The sequence below is a fragment of the Bufo bufo genome, chromosome 5 (genome assembly GCF_905171765.1).
Source record: "Bufo bufo chromosome 5, aBufBuf1.1, whole genome shotgun sequence".
Taxonomy (NCBI): domain Eukaryota; kingdom Metazoa; phylum Chordata; class Amphibia; order Anura; family Bufonidae; genus Bufo; species Bufo bufo.
This window is the reverse complement of record NC_053393.1, coordinates 89,761,854-89,781,656: the sequence shown is the minus strand read 5'-3', so window position 1 is coordinate 89,781,656 and position 19,803 is coordinate 89,761,854. Positions and strand designations below refer to the sequence as shown.

The 19,803-nt window shown below is 43.2% G+C and overlaps 1 protein-coding gene across 1 annotated transcript in view; it reads left to right on the top strand.

Moving 5' to 3' along the window:
- Nucleotides 1-14,288, top strand: part of CA2 (carbonic anhydrase 2) — a 44,655-nt gene extending 30,367 nt beyond the window's left edge. Inside the window, exons 4-8 of the mRNA XM_040431435.1 lie at nt 2,777-2,895; nt 4,983-5,075; nt 7,061-7,123; nt 7,599-7,754; nt 13,300-14,288. Of these exons, the coding sequence (XP_040287369.1) occupies nt 2,777-2,895; nt 4,983-5,075; nt 7,061-7,123; nt 7,599-7,754; nt 13,300-13,419 (551 nt within the window). The 3' untranslated portion in view covers nt 13,420-14,288. The remainder of the gene's footprint in view (nt 1-2,776; nt 2,896-4,982; nt 5,076-7,060; nt 7,124-7,598; nt 7,755-13,299) is intronic.
- Nucleotides 14,289-19,803: the final 5,515 nt, after the last annotated feature.

Sequence of the window (19,803 nt, the reverse complement as noted above, 5' to 3'; positions counted from 1 at the left end):
GTGATAAATATTCACAACTCATGCTGTGGGCCTCATCATCCTCTACATTCCTATTTCATGTGCTCTCTTAAAGTGTAACCGCCTTGTTTTCATCAAAAAATCAATTTTAGCATATGTTACTGCTGCTGCAGCATTATGCATCAAGCAATCATTAGTTTCTTCCCATACCACTGTTTTCTTTGAGTTTTTCCCTTAGTTACGGCTGTTTTAACCTGTACAATAAGAGGACCTTCTCAAGATGGCTCCTCTGCCAGTTCTCTGAGGCCAAAACTGCTTTCCCTCACTTCACATACACACTTGCTGTAGCCAGCAGCTCCCTGCCAGCCAATCAGATTGGATTACTGAGAGACACGCCTCCTCACTCTGAAGCCTAATGCAGGCATGCAGTGTGAAGGACAGCCCCTCCGTCTTCCTAGCCGGAGACAGACAAGCCCCAGCAACTGTCTTTTAAGGGAGCAGTGGAAAGGGACAGGGGACATTAATGAGCTGTTATTATAAGGTAATTACAGATCTTTTGGCAATCATTGACAGACTAACTCAGGTATACATGCCTAGCTGTAATAAACTGGCAAATAAAAAAAAATATGACAGTTACCCTTTAAGTATTCTAAATGAACAAGAAATATTATGTAAGAATGGATTATTTCTTCCCACGAGGGTACCGGCTCCATACTCGTGTTGTGGACCGTTTACGGCCGGTCGACAATATACGGGCACTGGCCGTGTGCACTCCGTATTGTCTTGAATGGATCTGCATCCGCCAGATACGACCTAAGATATCGCTTCACCTATTTTTTTGCGGTGCAGAGGCACGGATCGGAAGCTCATGGAAGCATTACAAAGTGCTTCTGCTGGCTTCTGATTCATGCCTCCGCACCACAAAAAGATAGAACATGTTCTATGTTTGGCCATATGTTGCAGATCGCGGACCCATTTAAGTCAATGGGTCCGCATCCACAAGCTGAGTGTTCACGGCCAGTGCCCATGCATTGTGTACTGCTATTTGCGGCCCGCATCATGGCCACTGAGCAAGTACTGTCATGGGCATGAGCCCCATACCTAAAAAGTCTCTTTCAGCTAACCTGTGGACAGAACATACTTGGAGCAGTAATATTTGAGTCGTTCATTTGGTAATATTAAATATTTCAGTAAATTAATATTTATAAATAAATTAAATAAAATATTTCAGTAATTTGAGCAGTAATAATTCTTTCTTAGCTCTGCAGATTCAACGATCCCATCTGGGTTTATGTGACGGCCCAACTGGCTATGGGCTCTTCCTCTGATGTGCCCCTCTTTCTTCATTTTCATTTGCATAATGTAGATGTAGTGGAAAAGTAAGAAAGACGAGCACATTAAAGTCAGGGATTGTGGAATCGGTGGAGTGTTTCGAAGTGTACATACTGCTCAAAATGTCTTCTGTCTGCAAGGTTAGGCCGATTTCACACGTCAGTTATTTCCATCAGTGATTGTGAACCAAACCCAGTAGTGAAGCCTACTCAGAGATCAGGTGTAATGGAAAGATCTGCTCCTGTTCTGTGTTTTTGACCCGCACCTGGTTTTGCCTCACAATCACTGATGGAAAAAACTGACCAAATAACTGAAGTGTAAACTCAGCCTTAGCTGATAGAGACAGCATGGTGGCTCAGTAGTTAGCACTGGGGTCCTGGGTTCAAATCCAACCAAGGAAAACATCTGCATAGAGTTCGATGTTCTGTGTGGATTTTCTCCAAAGACATCCTGATAGGGAACTTAGATTGTGAGCTCCACTGGAGACAGCATGATTATAATGTCTGTAATGAACTTTGCAATTATATTACATTACTTACATTTACTCATCCAAAGTCGCAACCTGTATTATATTGATGCGCTTTACATTGCCTAAAATTTTGCTGGCTTCAGAGCTGAAGTCTCCCAGCATGCCACGCTGGCTCAATGTCTGGACGAAGGTGGTTCTGGCGATTTTCCTGTGAACACCAAATATTGCACAGTGAAACACCCTACTGCATATTGGCAGCTCACACGTGTTGTTATGTGTTTGTGGCCTTCAATGGTGGAGTCACCCTTTAAACAGAGCACTAAATGTAGACCGTGTCTTGTGAAGACACTGGACTCCCACTCATTTCACTGGTCACTTTGTAGTATATCTAATTTATGGTTCCCCCTCTGATAAAAGATGACTACTGGGGCTTCCAGTAGAAAAAGTCAGCTTGATTCAGGAGAAGACTACAATGATAGGTGGAGTAGTTCAAACCATACAGCCGCCCTAAAGAATGTTTCAGACTATCCTGTTATTTTTATGGCTAGTCACCATTCACATGTCCTGTGGGCCCTCTCAAGCACCTGGGCTTGGGTGCTACTGTGAACCCCTATAGCTACAACCCTGATTCTATACATTCAAAATGTATTGTTGTGTCTATTAAAATATAAAGCTTATTGGGTTTCTGGATTGTGACTGGTTTGTGACTCTTTTACTGCTTGCATATTTCTCAAAGTCAGTACATTCAGGATCCAGGTGAGATGTGTGAACATCTAGGCCAGATTCAACTATTCACAGCGTCTTTTGTAAAACCAGTAATGATGTAATCAGGAAGATTGGCAAGAGATATATGTCACAACTCATTTGGCTAATTAAGACAGATTCTTAAGCCCTCAGCCATGAAAGCAGAGTCTTAATAGGTCAACAATCGCTTAAGTATTCTAAGAACATGAAGATGTGCATTTCCTGTGGTGCAGATAAGTAGGAACTGAGCCCTTGTTTGTTCTGGAATTACAGTACTTAAAGGTGGAGCTCTGGAAGGAACCTACAGACTGAAGCAGTTCCACTTTCACTGGGGATCTTGTGATGGGCATGGATCGGAGCACACCGTTAATGGGCATAAATATGAAGCAGAGGTAGGTGTCGACATATAAGGGGTCATTTACAAAGGCTTTATACCAGGATTTTGGTATAAGGCTACTTTCACACTCGCGTTTTGGGAGGATCCGTTACAATAATACAACCGCATGCATCCTTCATGGACGGATCTGTTTGTATTATCTGTAACATAGCCATGACGGATCCGTCATGAACTCCATTGAAAGCTAATGGGAGACGGATCCATATTCTATTGTGCCAGATTGTGTCAGAGAAAACGGATCCCCACTGACTTACATTGTGTGCCAGGACGGATCAGTTTCGTCAAGCGGACAGAAAAACGCTGCAGGCAGCGTTTTGATGTCCGCCTCCAGAGCGGAATAGAGACTAATCTGAGGCAAACTGATGGATTCTGAGCGGATCCTTTTCCATTCAGAATGCATTAGGGCAAAACTGATCCGTTTTGGACCGCTTGTGAGAGCCCTAAACGGATCTCACAAACGGAAAGCCAAAACGCCAGTGTGAAAGTAGCCTAAAAAAAACAGCTAAATTTGGTGCAAATGACATTTTGCACAAAAAATGTGCACCTTTTTATGTTTAATGCCGCTCTTGCCATATTTACCAGAAAACTAGGGCAGTCTTTCATACCCCCTCACCCCACAGCCTGTATCTCCTGGGGTACACGTAATGCAGGTGGAGAAACTGGTGAATTTGATGACAGAAATCTACTCCAGCTCCTCCAGATTTCAGTTTCTATCAGCAGTTTCTTCATGTTTTGCATCATGCAGCATTAATCTTCATGTCAAAATGACAGATCCCACATTTGGACCCACAATGGATGGCTATTACATTCTGCACTTCCAAACATACAAGAGAATACACCATTGCGTACTTATGATGTCCTGCGATGTCTCCTTTGATTGTAGACATTCTCTTTCCTCTTCTCCTTTCATCCCAGACCACCATGATGACTTCTTCCAGCCACAAAAACATCTTACAGTTTTCACTTTTTCAACTTCCTCCCCACCTTCTCAATAGAAGATCCCCATCCTGGTGCCCGCCCAGTGTCATCCTGTTGTCAGCCCCAATATTGTAGCCAGTGTGGCCAAATGCTGTACTGCAGAAACAGATAGTCCCCTAAAAAAATATTATCACTACACAAATAGTGTCCCCTTCAATACCTTTTGACACGCAGAGCCCTCAAAAATAATTGTGCCCAGCAAATAGTGCCCCTGACAGTAAGAGTGCCACAAACATAGTGTCATCCAAAAATAGTTGTGCTAAACTAATACTGTGCCAGGTTGCCTCCCACAATAATAGTGTTTCCAAAACTCCCACCAATAGTAGTAATTCAATCCCAGAGTGCCTCACTAGTAATAGTGCCCCCTACAGTACCCTCAATAGTAAGATAGTGCCCCAGAGTGCTCCCATAGTTTGCCCCACTAGTAAAAATGACCACTATAGTGCCACCAGTTGTACTAATGCCCTCTTATAGTGCCTCCAGAAGTAAAAAAGTCTACCATAGTGTTCCCTCCCCCATTAGTAATAAAGCCCCCTTAGTGAAACCCAGTGGTAATAATGCCCCCCTATAATAGCTCAGTAGCATGCTACCACAAAGTCGCAAAGAAAATAAAAAATGTAATATCTCAATCCTGTTCCATGCCATCTTCTGCGCTGCAGTGCAGGGCACAGGCCTTTTTCCGACTTGCGTCTTAAGTTGTCCTGATTCAGGTGGTCGCCATGACATATGCACTGTCCTCTCATAGGCATCAAGCCTAGTGGCCTATGGCTTATAAGAGAGAACGGCGTGGCAGAGAGGCATCGGCTCCTGTGCCTCGCAGCAGTTTCCACCGTATCGCCATCCTGAGGAATGTGGAGCGGCCCTACATCAGTGTCCTAGCAATCAGCAATGAAATATTGCTGGATGCTAGGGCAGTCTTGCGTAGCCCCTCACCCCACAACCCGTATCCCCTGGGGTACACGTAATGCAGGTTGAGAAACACTCTGCTTACTGGGGCCAGTGGAGATTATCATATGAGTCAGGCTTCTGTAGCTCAGCCGGTCCTGATGTTTGACATATTCTTCATTCCTGACTATATATCTTTCTGTCGTTTGTGTCTTGCAGCTTCACTTGGTCCACTGGAACACGAAGTACAGCAGTTTTGGTGAAGCTGTGAAACACTGCGATGGGCTTGCCGTAGTCGGTGTTTTCCTGAAGGTAAGTGACCATAAGTTGTCTGATACAGATGTTTTTTCTGGATGTGTCTTGAAGACGTCAGCTGTTTGTAAAAGGCTGGAGCAGAGGGAGACAAGGCGTGCGTGCCTCACAAGTGTCTCCTCTCTGACACAAGTCCCTCCTTTTCACCCGGGACATAAATGTGCATTAATAACTTTACTAAATTGCTACCTGTATATTAGACCTCAACTTCATTATTTGGGGCAGCCTTAAAATATCTATAATCAAATGATATATATGCTGATGTCTAAAGAGATATTGAAGGGCAAGAAAAAAAACTGTCCCAGGGGCTGCACATGCTGTAAAAAAAAACAAAAAAAGAACTTTTACGCCGCTGACCGATCCCCAGCCACGGCAGTACTGATGGTGCCAGGTCCCCGCTGTTACAATGGCTGTGAATGCTGCTCGGTCAATCACTGGCTGTCAGCAATTACCCCCTCATCCAGCGATCGGATGCTGCAAGTGTCCCTCTTTGACCATCTGAAAAATTTGGGTGGTATGGCTTTGTGTGTTGCTAGCACCAAGATTCCTGCATCCTACAGTATTTATGGTCCATTTCTACAATATTAACATGTATTAGCAGCTTGAGGCCTGAGCTACGTGTATTTGGCTTTTTTCTTAGCCAATACCAGTATTGATTCGTGGTTTATTAGTGTCTGGTTACCACAAAACAGCGTCATGGCACTCACGTGCTGTGAACTGCAGATTTTGGCACCTGTCACACCACTTCAATGAATGCACATTACTGCTGGTGGGAAATAACCCTGCGCCCCAAGCCTCAGGGGGCCTCATTACCACATTGCCTGTCGAGAGATTCTGACTTGATTGTGACTATTTGACAAACAGAGCCACAATTTTGGCGTAAGAAAGGAGCACATTAAGGAGCACGGCGTGTGTGCACCAAAATTTGCCACTTTTTGAGCATCTCGTTTCTTTTCAGAAGTGCTGTGAAAAAGGGGCGTGGTTTGGCGGAAGTGGCGCGGCTTCATGCTGCCGCCAAATTTGCTATAACTTTCCCCAGAAAATGGCGGAAGTTATAGCTGAAGTCTATGCCTCAACGCATGCGTGCCCATCGCACCAATCAAACAGGGGACTTACTACACCCATTCACATGTTCAGTGCCAGTCCCATTGGTTGCAACCCCATTGATCATATATATATCACCTATTCTGGATAGGCAATACATGTAATTGGCGGAGGGGGGCAACCTTTTTAAAATCCTGGGGGCCTGGGCAGAAATTATCCTAGATCCTGGAGCCAATGCAGATTTTCCATTCACAAGAGTAGTTAATGTTGGCGTAGGGATCAGCAATCCCAGTTTTTAGTATACTGTTTTTTTTTTATTTGAAATGTTATCTAACCACAATGTAGCTGAACATTTCATCATTACCGATCACTTTGAGAATTAATACCTGTACCTACTGTATATTTGAGTACAGTTGATCCATAGCTTAAATATCCTGAACCCCGATCCCAAAAAATCTTGAATGAGTTCCCTGCACAGCGGGTGGCCAGAATCATCACTCTGCAGTAAAAATATTAAGGGACTCCCAGTGCTGTGCAGCCCCTTCATTCTAAGGATTAGTAAGAGATGGACCCCCAATCAATGTGGAAGTGGTGACATATCCTAGCCATTGCTTAAAGCAGAAAAACCCCTTCAATATACAATGAAATATGATGATTTCTATAAATATAAAAGAATTACCAACAATTTTTTTTTAAGTTTATGTAGATTTCCATACACCTTGTTGGTTTTTCGTTGAGTTTAGTTCATTTAGGACACAATAAAATCTAATAATAATCTAAAACTGTTTTCTAATTGCTCTGCCGAACTGTAATAACTATAATTACTGCATTGCTCCAGACATTAAAACAAAAATTAGTGAACGTCTATTGCTCGCTGTATGCTATTATACTGTATTATGTTGTTGTGTGCCACGTTTAAGTTGTTTTTGTGTGTATTACAGGTCGGCGATGCCAAGCCAGAGCTCCAGCAAGTGATTGATGCCTTAGCATTAATTCCAACAAAGGTACAAAGCAGCATTTACGTGATGATGTGCATGCTGGGAATTCAGTTCCGAATGTGCAGTATGTCTTGAATAATGAGAGTGAAGTACTGTGAACCTTAAAGGGGTTGTGCAGAAATATATATACTGTATGCCATGTCACTGTATATACTGTTGAGGGGGCCCTGACAATAACATTTTTGACTCCTCCTCCTGGGCGATCCCCTTTTGAGTTTGGGCCCCGTAGCAGCTGCTTTCCCTATAGCTACGCCCCTGTTTATACCAGTTTTAGTGTAAATGATAGTAAATCTGGTCACTAGCCCTCCTTGCCAAATACCGCCTACTTTTATTACCACTTTTGAAAAGTGTCGAGAGAAGTGAAAAGTGACAGACTATGGCTTGTGCCATAATTTGCATCTTTTTTTACCCCTCGATAGTGATAAACGTCCCTCATTATGTTGTATAATTGCTAAATGGAAACATATTCTTATCTTTCTAGGGAAAAGAGGCACCTTTCCATGATTATGATCCTTCGGGTTTACTTCCAAAATCTTTGGATTACTGGACCTATAAGGGATCCCTGACCACCCCGCCTCTCCTGCAGTGTGTCCTCTGGCATGTACTTAAAGAGCCAATTAGTGTGAGCAGTGAACAGGTATGTGGAAGGTTTAGTACATCTCTAGTAGGGATATATTGAAGTTGTTTTTTTAAATTGCTGGTGATAAGAATTATAATTTATTCATTCATATATTCATTCCTTCATTCCATTTAATGTTGATCTGTACCCAGCATTCGGTGCTGATTCATTTTTAAATATATCTAATATAGTGGTCACAGCTCATACTTTCTGGCACAGAGCTCCATATCCTCCTCATGGCCAAAGAGATAGATGGAAAACTTTGGCTACATGCATCCACCACTAGGGGGAGCTTACCGCATACAGTTTTATCATTGAATTCAATGTATAATCAGTATGCAGGAAGGTCTTAAAGGGGTTGTCTATCCTTTACTGAGAAAAAGTCATCTCTAGTTGATCCGTTGGGGTCCAACACCCGACATTCATCCCCATCAACCGTTAAAGTTGGCTCCAGAACTACCCAGCTCCATCAATTTTGTATCGGAGGGAGTTTGTTACTACAGCACTGCTGCCACGAAAGGGGTTTTCTGACATTTTACTACTGATGACCTATCCTCAGTATCTGATCGTAGGGGTCTGACACCTGGGACCCTCGCGGATCAGCTGTTTGAGAAGGCAGGCTCCTGTGAGCACCGCGGCCTTCTGTCAGCTTTTCCTGGGCTACTGACGAGATGTTCATCTGTCACGTCGTCTAGATACAGCTCAGTCCCATAGAAGTGAATGGCGCTCAGAGCGGTAGTAAGTACAGCCGTTATACAGTGCACAGTGTTGTGCTTGGTGAGCTAAGAGAAGTCAGTGGTGCTCACAGGAGGTCTGGTGCCTTCTCAAACAGCTGACTGGCGGGGGCCCTGGGTGTTGGACCCCCACCGATCAGGTACTGAGGATAGGTCACCAGTATAAAAATTCTAGAAAACCCTTTTCAAGTTACAGATAGGCCATCACATAGTAAAAGTCTCCTAGGGGTGGCCCCAGTCAGAATTATATCATTTGCGTCTATATCTCTGCAGGAATTTTGGAGCTCTCTAACAGAAAACCAGTTCTGGATGCCATAAAGATATATTAAAGGGGTTGTGCAGTGCTAAGATATTGATGACCTATCTTCAGGGTAGGTATTTAATATCAGATTGGTGGGTGTCCATCTTCCGGCTTCCCCTCCGTTCAGCTGTTGAAACGGGTAGTGCACTCCTGCGAGCTCTACTTCCGCTTCAGACTTGCCTGCGTGTTGTCTCCTTTGTAGAGACGGCTCTGCGTAATTACAGCTGCTCGCCCCATGCGACTGACTGGGACAAGCAGTTGTAAGTGTACTGCGCCGCCACCAAGGAGACGGCGCACAGACATTTTATTAATCGGAAGCAGAGCTCGCACAAGCGCCGCTGCCTCTTCAAAGAGCTGATCGCCGTAGGTGCCAGGAGTCTGGCCCCTGCCAATCAGATATTAAGGATAGGTTATCAGTATTTTAGCACTTCACAGACCCTTTACAACATGAATGAACAATTGTGGCCCCAGAAAACAAAATAATGTTCAACCGTGCAGTATGACAAGATGAACTGGATGAACGTACATCTTTTTTCTGCCTTATGAACTATGGGGGAGGTTTATCAAAACTGGTGTAAAGGAAAACTGGCTTAGTTGCCCATAGCAACCAATCAGATTCCACCTTTCATTTTCCACAGGAGCTCTGAAAAATAAAAGGTGGAATCTGATTGGTTGCTATGGTCAATAGTCAACTAAGCCAGTTTTCCTGTACACCAGTTTTGATAAATCTCCCACTATGTTACTATGTTCATGGGTGGACATTAAAGGGGTCGTCTCACTTCAGCAAATGGCATTCATCATGTAGAGAAAATGAATACAAGGCACTTACTAATGTATTGTGATTGTCCATATTGCCTGCTGTGCTGGCTTCATTTATTTTTCCATCACATTATACACTGCTCGTTTCCAGGGGTCATGACCACCACTGTGGCGCAGTAACGTGTTGGCCGGGATGGGAGCTGCTGCGCATGCGTGCCGATACACGCTCCTGCAGTCCCGGTCACCAGAGATACCAGAGCCTTTTCCTGTAGTGTGCAAGCCTGTTTGCTTGATTGCAGGGTGGTCATGACCATGGAAAGGAGCAGTGTATAATGTGATGGAAAAAATAAATCCAGCCAGCAAAGGAAGCAATATGGACAATGATAATACATTAGTAAGTGCCTTGTATTAATTTTCTCTACATGATAAATGCCATTTGCTGAAGTGAGACAAAACCCTTTAAGTTTTCTTACAGACTTCTGTTAGGATCCTTGTATTATTCATACATGAGGAGGAAGTTCACATCCATCTGGTCCATCAATGAGTAGATTGTGCACAACAACTACAGTTTACTCGCTTTACTGTAATCTCTTCAAGCTGGAAGTAACGCACAGCAATGTGATAGCATTCTGTCTAATATATTTCGTACTAGAGACCAGAGAATAGTCTTATTTGGTTTATAAAACTCATGTTCATATATTCTATTAGGGAATATAGGATTCACTCTGTAAACCGGAGTTGAGAGCAGCTATAAAGAGCGCCTTTAGATCTGGAGGGCTCAGCACGTCTCATTGAGTGCATGCCTTCAATGGAAAGTATGTAATGCTTCATTTCTCCTGCGGGGGTGCTGTTAGAGAGTTGATCACTTGTAGCTAAAGCAACAGATTACAGCTGGTCTCAGCATTTTGACATAACAAGACCTGCCACTGTCTAGGACAGAGCAGTTTTTAGGTGACATAACAGAAATTAAAGTATAGAGCCCAGAGCTAAGGGTGTTTTGTAGCGGTGTCATTGGCCTTGGTGCGGTCCTGCATCTAAATTAAAGGATGTCACTGGAAAGGGAAAAACATGAGAAAGCTGCAGAGAATTAAAGTAGTCAGTGGCCTTCATATTGCCTGTGGGTGTATTAATTTAGCTGTCATGATATAGTTGTATGGTAAGATGTTGGCGGTGTGTCAGAAAAGGAACACTGCTGAATAAAAAAATGTTTTCACCGATGATAAGGGCAGAGAATCCGCTAAGTAACTGTTTACAGCTTAAGATTTTGACATCTGCCATGACTTTCCATTTTCATCATAGGGAACCTCCCTTATCTCACAGCAGAAGTGACATGTCACCGTAGGCTCTCTTATAGACTAATATTCACCAAGGCTGTCTATGTTTTTACAATAAACTATGGGATTTTTCACAGCCCTCGATGTGTCCATAGTGCTCAGGCTACCGTCTGCCTTTCTGTGGCCCATGTCAGACCATGGATGTCATATTCCAATTTTATATGCATGCAGATGTCACATACTGTGCAGGAAATTATTATATATTTTTTTCCATAATGTTTGTATGTCTAAAATATCCATAAGCAAGAAGTAATACGTGAATGAAGGCTGCATTCACACAAAGCCGTGCAACACAGATATTTAATAAGGCCATATGTACAATCACTAATTCCAAGTGCCATGGGAGGCAACTAACAACCACAGAAACAGCAGCTCTTGATAGGATGTTGTTGGGTTTTACAGAGATAAATATTCTAAACAAGCAAAGGCAAGTAAATCCCCTTATTATTCTCATTATTCTCATTCATTCATATAGCGCCATCAGCTTCCGTAGTGCTTTACATAGCGCAATATTGGGGTAATGGTTTTAAAGACAGTGTGGTTTACACAAATGAAACATTGTGGTCAAGATAGATCAGGTAGGAGCTCTGCCCTTGTGAGCTTACAGTCTCTAAGGCTTGGGCTACATGTTCTACATACCAAGTAATTGAAGTAATCAAACACAATGCAACAGCATCTGCAAACACAGACTATATGAACGGATGCTATACCCAATATATTAAATGTGAGGTACTTAGCAAATATATTTGATCAAAATCATTTGTGCCCATCCACCACGACAAGGTTACATAGTTACATAGTTAATATGGTTGAAAAAAGATGTAAGTCCATCACGTTCAACCAAGGGATAGGTGGTGACCTCTATTGGATGGGAACCTACACTAAATGTCACTTTTTTGGTGGGAACCAGCCTCCAATAAATTCAGGGAAGGGAGGTTCCAAATATATACTGGACCCACTCTGTATGCTACATCTCCTGGAGCCAGCTGGCCTCCAGTGAATAAAAGGAAGGCAGGCTTCAGCTTTATGCTAGACTTATTAAAATCAGCCTATGGGAAAGATGGGTTAGTCAGGAATGCACAACCAAAATGGAGACAGCCACAAACCCAAATGCGCACTGCAAAAACAATTTTTTTTTTTTAGCACATTCTAATGCGCAGTTGCACGTAGCTATGGCTGAAAATAGAAAATAGAAAATCAAACACAATGCAACAGCACTCTGCAAACGCAAAATATATGAACAAATGCTATACTCACTAGATGAATACACGTGAGATACTTAGCAAATATATTTTGATCCAGATAATTGATGAACCTCACGTTTATTCGTCTTTCCCACAGGCTGACTTTAATTAGTGTAGTACAAAGCTGAACCCTGCTCGCCCTGGCACCAGGAGAGGTAGCATACAGAGTCCATTGCCACAGGGACGGCGTGGGGTGTGATAATAATACAGACATTAAAGCGGACAACTGTCTGAAACCTTAGGTGCTTCAAAAAAGCGCAGTCTCTAAATGTTATATAATAGTCATGACCTTTTAATAAACTTAAACAAAAATCTTTCAAAATTCCAACCCACAATATTATTTCACACTTGCGCTTTCCCTTTCCGTTATTGAGATCCGTCATAGGATCTCAATAGCAGGGGAAAACGCTTCCGTTTTGTCCCCAATTATTGACAAATCTGAACTGAACGAAACGGAATGCACCAGGATGCATTCCGTTCCGTTTGGTTGCGTCCCCATCGCGGACAGAATAACACTGGAAGCAGCATTTTTCTGTCCGCGATGTGGTGCGAAGCAAGACGGATCCGTCCTGACAAACAATATAAGTCAATGGGGACAGACACAATAGAAAACGCATCCGTCCCCCATTGACTTTTATTGGTGTTCATGACAGATGCGTCTTGGCTATGCTAAAGATATTACAACTGGTTCCGTTCCTAACGGATGCATGCGGTTGTATTATCAGAACGGAAGCGTTTTTGCTGATCCATGACGGATCCAGCAAAAACGCTGGTGTGAAAGTAGCCTAATGAAACAGTAAGCTAAACCTGTGCTGCTCAGAGCGCTCTGCCCCTTCAGCTTTTCTTGGCTATGCTCTGCTTTTTGAGTGCGTAGAGTACTAATCCCATTTACATTCCACAGGCTTGAAAAGCCGAGCAGAACCAATGAAAGCCGAAGAGGAAGAGCGCTCTGAACAGTGCTTCTGCCCCTTCGTTTTTTTTCTGATAGAGAGCTCCAGGGTCTCACTGCATTTTAGGTATCCTTTCAGTGTAGTGCTGTTTTTGGAAGAAAGAGACCATGATTTTCTATTTGTGCATAACAGCTAAACCATAGTTTCCCATCAGATTTGAAATCTTAAAAATGAATAATGTAATTTATTTTCAGTATAGCTATTTCTATATATTATATAAAATTTTGTGCATTTATTTTAGATATCAAGACTGCGAGGCCTTTACTTTAATGACGAACTTGAGAGCCCTTGCCACATGGTTGACAATTATCGCCCACCACAGCCACTGAAGGACCGAGAAGTTAGAGCCTCATTTCATTAGGATCAGAACCAACCACGGGTGCCGAGATCAGACTTGGCTCTAATCATGGCCAGTTTCACATGAGCATATTCAGTCTGGGAAACCGGCTTCCGCGGGGCAGTCCTATTTCCCCGACTGGACACTACTTGTCTAACGTGAACTCGCAGCATCATAATAATTTATGATGCCGTGAATTCCCACCTGACGGCAGGTCTACTGAACTGTACTGATGGCATTATGTGCATCATGTAAGTACAGTTCAGAAGACCTGTGGCCAGACTGGGATTCACAGCATCATAAATTATTATGACACTGCCAGTTCACTTCCGACCAGGAAATACAGCTTCCACATGGAGTGCTTTTCCCGGACTGATTTGTGTCTAGTGTAAACTGGTAGCAGTGATCTCTCTATGATCTCTCTATGCCGATTCTCTAATCCCTGTGTGAGTATTAGGATCTGATTAATGAAATGTGAAAAATGTAGGTGAATCATTTAAAATGTGAAATGTTGCTTACACCCTAACCAAGCCTAGCTTCTACTGATTTTCTTCCACAATTAATGCTGCACTAATATGGCAAAAGAAGGGGGAAGGGGGGGGGGGGGGGTCGCTTTGTCCATAGGAATATTCAAAGATTATGTCTTAAGATGAAAACTTGAACTACATACACTGCTATGTATAACTTAATGTGAATTTGTGTTTTAAAATCTTATCTACTTGATGCATAAGGAATATATTGATTTTAATAGGAGTGTAAATATTTTATCTGTACATGGAAAAAAACACATGAAATGTTTTATTGGTGCTTACCATGCACTGTCTTAACATGAAGGAAGAGGAGATTATAAATGTATTTTTCAATACCTCAATAAAAATTGCTACCACAAACCATTATGAGTGTTGTTTTTACGTATTTACCTACAAGATCAGTAGAAAATTGAGATATTTAAATATGTTAATTGTGACTGTCAATGGATGGGTTCACCCAGTATCATTAACTTTAGTTCTGACATTAGATTTGACGTCTGCAATCTAGCACATTCAGGACAGTGTAAGGCTACCTTCTCACTTGTGTTGTTAATTCCGGTATTGAGATCCGGCAGAGGATCTCAATACCGGAATTAAATTGATCCGTTTTGATTTTGCACATCAGGATGCATCCGTTCCATTAGGTTGTGTGAAATCAAAACGGAAAAAAACGGATCCGTCACTAAATATATTGAAAGTCAATGGTCGACGGATCCGTTTTTTTTAGGCTCTTAATGTCACCATTGACTTACATTATTTTCAGTGCCAGATCCATTTTTTTCTTTCCTTATGACCGGACATAAAACCGCAGCTTGCAGCGGTTTTGTGTCCGCTCACAAAACTGAATGCTGATGGAACGGAAGACATCATGATGCATCGTGAGCGGATCTCTTTCCATTCAGAATGCATGAGGACCAAACGGAAACATTTTATTCCGGTATTGAAATCTTCTGCCGGATCTCAATACCGGAATTAACAACACAAGTGTAAAAGTAGCCCAACACTAAAATTAGCAGGCCTTAAAAAAACCTTTTGAAGCCAAGGAAGGTAGAAAGTTCCAAGGTTTATTCCAGCTCTGCAGATCCACAGGTGCACTGCCAATTCTTAGGGCATATTCACTCAACAGTTAAAAAAACAGCAGCTAAAAATGTTTAAATGTTTTTCCTGGCCTTTTTTTTATAGGGGGCCGTCTTCTTATGAAAACAGACATGTCCTATTTTTTGACGGACAGAATTCACGGTCCATTAAAAAGATGGAGACGTGAATACACCCATAGTCATTGTTCTGAAAACGGCCGTGTGACGGCCGTTAAGGGCTATGTACACCTTTGGGGGCATTTTATTTTTATGATTGCATTTTATACTCATTTTGGGGTAAAAATCATTTCTTTCAATTGGTCTTTATTAAAACTGTTCAGCTGTTTCTGAGACACAAGGGTTAAAAATCAGTCTGTTTGCAAGCTGTAACAGTCTGTTTTCTTTGAATCTCGTCATCTGTCAGCTCATGTGTAGCTGTTATCTTTCATCTCCTGACCTCATAAACACTTATTTAAGACATGTTCTTATCAGTTTGATAAGAATTAATAATGATAATAATAATATGTATTTAATAATATGTATTTATATAGCGTCACCATATTCTGCAGCGCTTTACAATTCAGAGGGTTCATGTACAAAACAAAACATGTCACAATGTAACTGGCTAAGGGCTCTTTCACACTTGCGTTGTCCGGATCCGTCGTGTACTCCATTTGCCGGAAGTGCCCGCCGGATCCGTAACACCGCAAGTGAACTGAAAGCATTTGAAGACTGATCCGTCTTCAAAATGCGTTCAGTGTTACTATGGCAGCCAGGACGCTATTAAAGTCCTGGCTGCCATAGTAGTAGTGGGGAGCGGGGGAGCAGTATACTTACCGTCCATGGGCTCCCGGGGCGCTCCAGAATGACGTCAGAGCGCCCCATGCACATGGATGACGTGATCCATGCGCGTGGGGCGCCCTGACGTCACTCTGAAGCGCCCCGGGAGCCGCACGGACGGTAAGTATACTGCTCCCCACTACACTTTACCATGGCAAACAGGACTTTAGCGTCCTGGCAGCCATGGTAACCATTCAGAAAAAGCTAAACGTCGGATCCGGTAATGCGCCAAGACGACGTTTAGCTTAAGGCCGGATCCGGATTAATGCCTTTCAATGGGCATTAATTCCGGATCCGGCCTTGCGGCAAGTGTTCAGGATTTTTGGCCGGAGCAAAAAGCGCAGCATGCTGCGGTATTTTCTCCGGCCAAAAAACGTTCCGGTCCTGAACTGAAGACATCCTGATGCATCCTGAACGGATTTCTCTCCATTCTGAAAGCATTGGGATAATCCTGATCAGGATTTTTCCGGCATAGAGCCCCGACGACGGAACTCTATGCCGGAACAAAACAACGCAAGTGTGAAAGAGCCCTAATATACAACTGAAACACTGGGTGTCAGGGCCCTGCTCGCAAAAGCTTACAATCTATGTATGAGGAAATAGGGGTAACACAGGAGGTAGTTGATTGTTATATGTAGTAATTGAGCCTTTATACTGAAAGCAGTGGTGTAGGCCGATCTGCTTCGGGTGTGTGGACTGTCAGAATAACGAGTTCAGGTCTGAAGAGTGGGTGGGGGGGGGGGGGGGTTACTCGGGGAACAGTCAGTTTAGGAAGCATGATAAGCTTCCTTGAAAAGATGTGTTTCCAAGGCACGTTAGAAGGTAGGGAAGTTGGGAACTAACCTGATATTCCAGGGCAGAGCATTTCAAAGAGTAGGTGCAGCTCCAGAAAAGTCTTGAAGACGGGAGTGAGATGTACGAATCATGGAGGATTTTAATCTTAGATCACTAACAGAATGGAGAGCACGAGTAGGGTGGTAGATGGAAATGAGGAAGGAGATGTATGGAGGTGCAGCACTGTGGAGAGCTTTATGGGTCAGAAGTTTGAACTGTATTCTGTGTGGATGGGCATCAGTGTAGTGGGTGGATAGATAGATGAGCCTGGCTGCAGCATTTAAGACAGACTAAAGGGGGGAGAGTTTAGTGAGAGGGAGACCGATTAGTAATGAATTACAGTGGTCAAGACAAGAATGATTCAAGGCAACAACAAGAGTTTTGGCTTTTTCCACCGTAAAAAAAGGGCGGATTCTGGAGCTTCAATAAATGTTTATGAGATCAGGAGATCAGATATGAGCTACACATGATCCGTCAGATGATGGGATTCAAAGAAACCAGACTGTGGCGTTATTCAGAGAAACAGACTGTGACATCTTGCAAACAGACTGATTTTTAACCATTGTAACTCAGAAACGGCTGAACATTTTTAATAAAGACCAATTGAAAAAATGATTTTAGCTCAAAAAGAGTAAAATGCATTCATAACAAAAAAAATTGCCCCGAATTTGTCCGTAGCCTTTAAGAAAGATGGCTGTTGGACAGCCATTTTCTTTTTTACTGTTGTGTGGATATACCCTAAGACTTCATTTACAAGTGTGCAGGAGCAGCAGCTTTATGAGGAACATGTCACATAACCTTTGCATGCTTTCTTACCAAAACTACAAAACCCTTGTGTAACGGATCTCCTGGCACCCCAATTGGGTACCTCCGTTGATGGATGCTTCTAGTACTTCCCGAGGACTCCAAGCACTCCACTTGACACCGTAAGCACTGCCGACCCCACGAACCGCCACAAATTTGTTGGGATCTCGTCGTCTTCTACCCACCCTGGACCTACGACAGGGTTTCCAGGTTCCAGTGGGTGACCCTCTCTTCTTTCAGAGAGCGATGCAGGAACAAGCTCTTACAAGAGCTAGGGATTATACTCTGGAGAGTATAATGATTATAGCAATCCCCAGAGTGTAGTTCTACAATCCCCCAAACATGAGCCCAGACTTCATGAAGGGTAGAACAGGACACTTTAATGAGGATACATGCCAGCCTTTTTTGCAGGTCTCCCAGCAAGGGACACCCCTTCATGGAGACCTTGTGGAAGACTGAGACAGTTTTTACATAAACTAAACACATGCAGTTACAGGCAGAAAACACACACATGTGATACAATTAATACACACAATGGGATAGCGTAATCACTTACAGGCAGACAACACCCACCTGTGATACAATTAACCAACACAGTGGGATAACGTACTCACTCACAGGCAGAAACTACCCATTTTTCCCAGTTGTAGAATAATGAGCCTGGGGGGAGGGTCTCCATAGTTCTGGGTCCATTGTCCATAGGAAGGAGGCTAGCCCTCAGGCCTCTCCAGCAGCCCCAGTGACAGTTCAGTCCGTCACACCTTGTATGCTTTATTATCAAATTGAAATAAAGTATGGACCCATAGACTTCTTGGGATGCAATGTTACATCTCCATACACTTCAGAGTTTGTAGGCCTAAGACCTGATGATGGATCTAGTATGTCTTCCTCATACTTATCTCTATCACTGTTAAGCTGGCTATGCACATATGTAAGGTTCAGGAGTAAGATAGCAATGTCGTTTGTAAAGCTGGAGAAAGATATGTCCATTCAGTTCAGCTTATTCCAAGGGAAGGCAAACACCCCCCAAAAAAAGTCACTTTTCTTCATCTTAGGGAAAAGATTTCCTCCAAACCTGACAATTAGAATAACTCCCTGGATCAATGACCCTTCTCCAGAATTCTAGTAAATATAACATGCAGTATTGTTGCCCTCAAGAAATGCATCAAGGCCCCTTCTCTCTAACTTTTATAATATGCTAATTAGCCTCTAGGAGCAGGGGGGGGGGGGGGGGGGCCTTGTTCCTGCTCCTAGAAGCTCAGTTCTCCCACCTTTGTCGCCCCCCTCCAATTCCTGATTGACAGGACCAGGCAGCGCTCGCATCTGTCTGCCAGCCCTGTGCTCTGGTGAAATCTTGCACCGCTCAGTATTAGGCGCGGTGAGGAAGCTGGCAGCCTGCGAGCGTCTTTCCCTCACCGCGCCTGCGCCGAATTCTGAACGGCGCGAGATTTCACCAGAGCACAGGGCTGGCAGACAGATGCGAGGACAAAGGTCGGAGAACGGAGCCTCTAGGAGCAGGAACAACGCCCCCCCCCCCCTGCTCCTTTGCATATGGATTAAAAGTGTTCTCTAGGATGAAATAACAGATCGATAAATAAAAGGTATCATTACATTCAACTCAGCGAGCCCTACAAGGCATTGTACCTGGTGTAACAGTGAATTTTCTAGTGACAGATGCCCTTTAAGAGGAAAGGTTTTAGAATTTCATAATTTGTAAGGTTCACAAAATATCTCTTTGTCACAGCATCTACCTCAACATCAGTTCTGATATCACCTAGACCTATGGGTGCCTCTTATCTGCCTAAAAACAAATACCACCTGAATTGATCATCTGTTTTGCTTGACAATAACACAGTTGTTGCTATTGCAGACTACTGGGAATTTGACAATACTTTCACGGATTAAGGGTAAAGAATAGATAATCCATTTCCAGTTTAAGAGGCTGTCCCCCCCCCCCCCCCCCCCCCCCAAAAAAAATAAAACAGCACTTGGATCTGAATAGTTTTGTAATTGCATGTATTTAATAAAATATATCTTTATGGCGCCACCTGCTGTTTGTTCTTTTTCGCCATCTCTCTGTCTACTGCTGTAGACACTCATGCTGCAATTATCAGAGCTGCAGAGGAGAGAGCTGCAGCAGAAGGGACACACCCCCTGCACTGGAGCTGAAAGGACACCTCCATGACAAAGGATATGCCCCCTGAGCTGCCAGCTTGAAATTTATCTAGCAGAGCACTAGGAGTAATAAACGAGGAGAGCTCTGGATCCATGTGAGGTACAGGGCTGGTTGTAACTTTTCTAGATTTTATTTACATTAATCATGG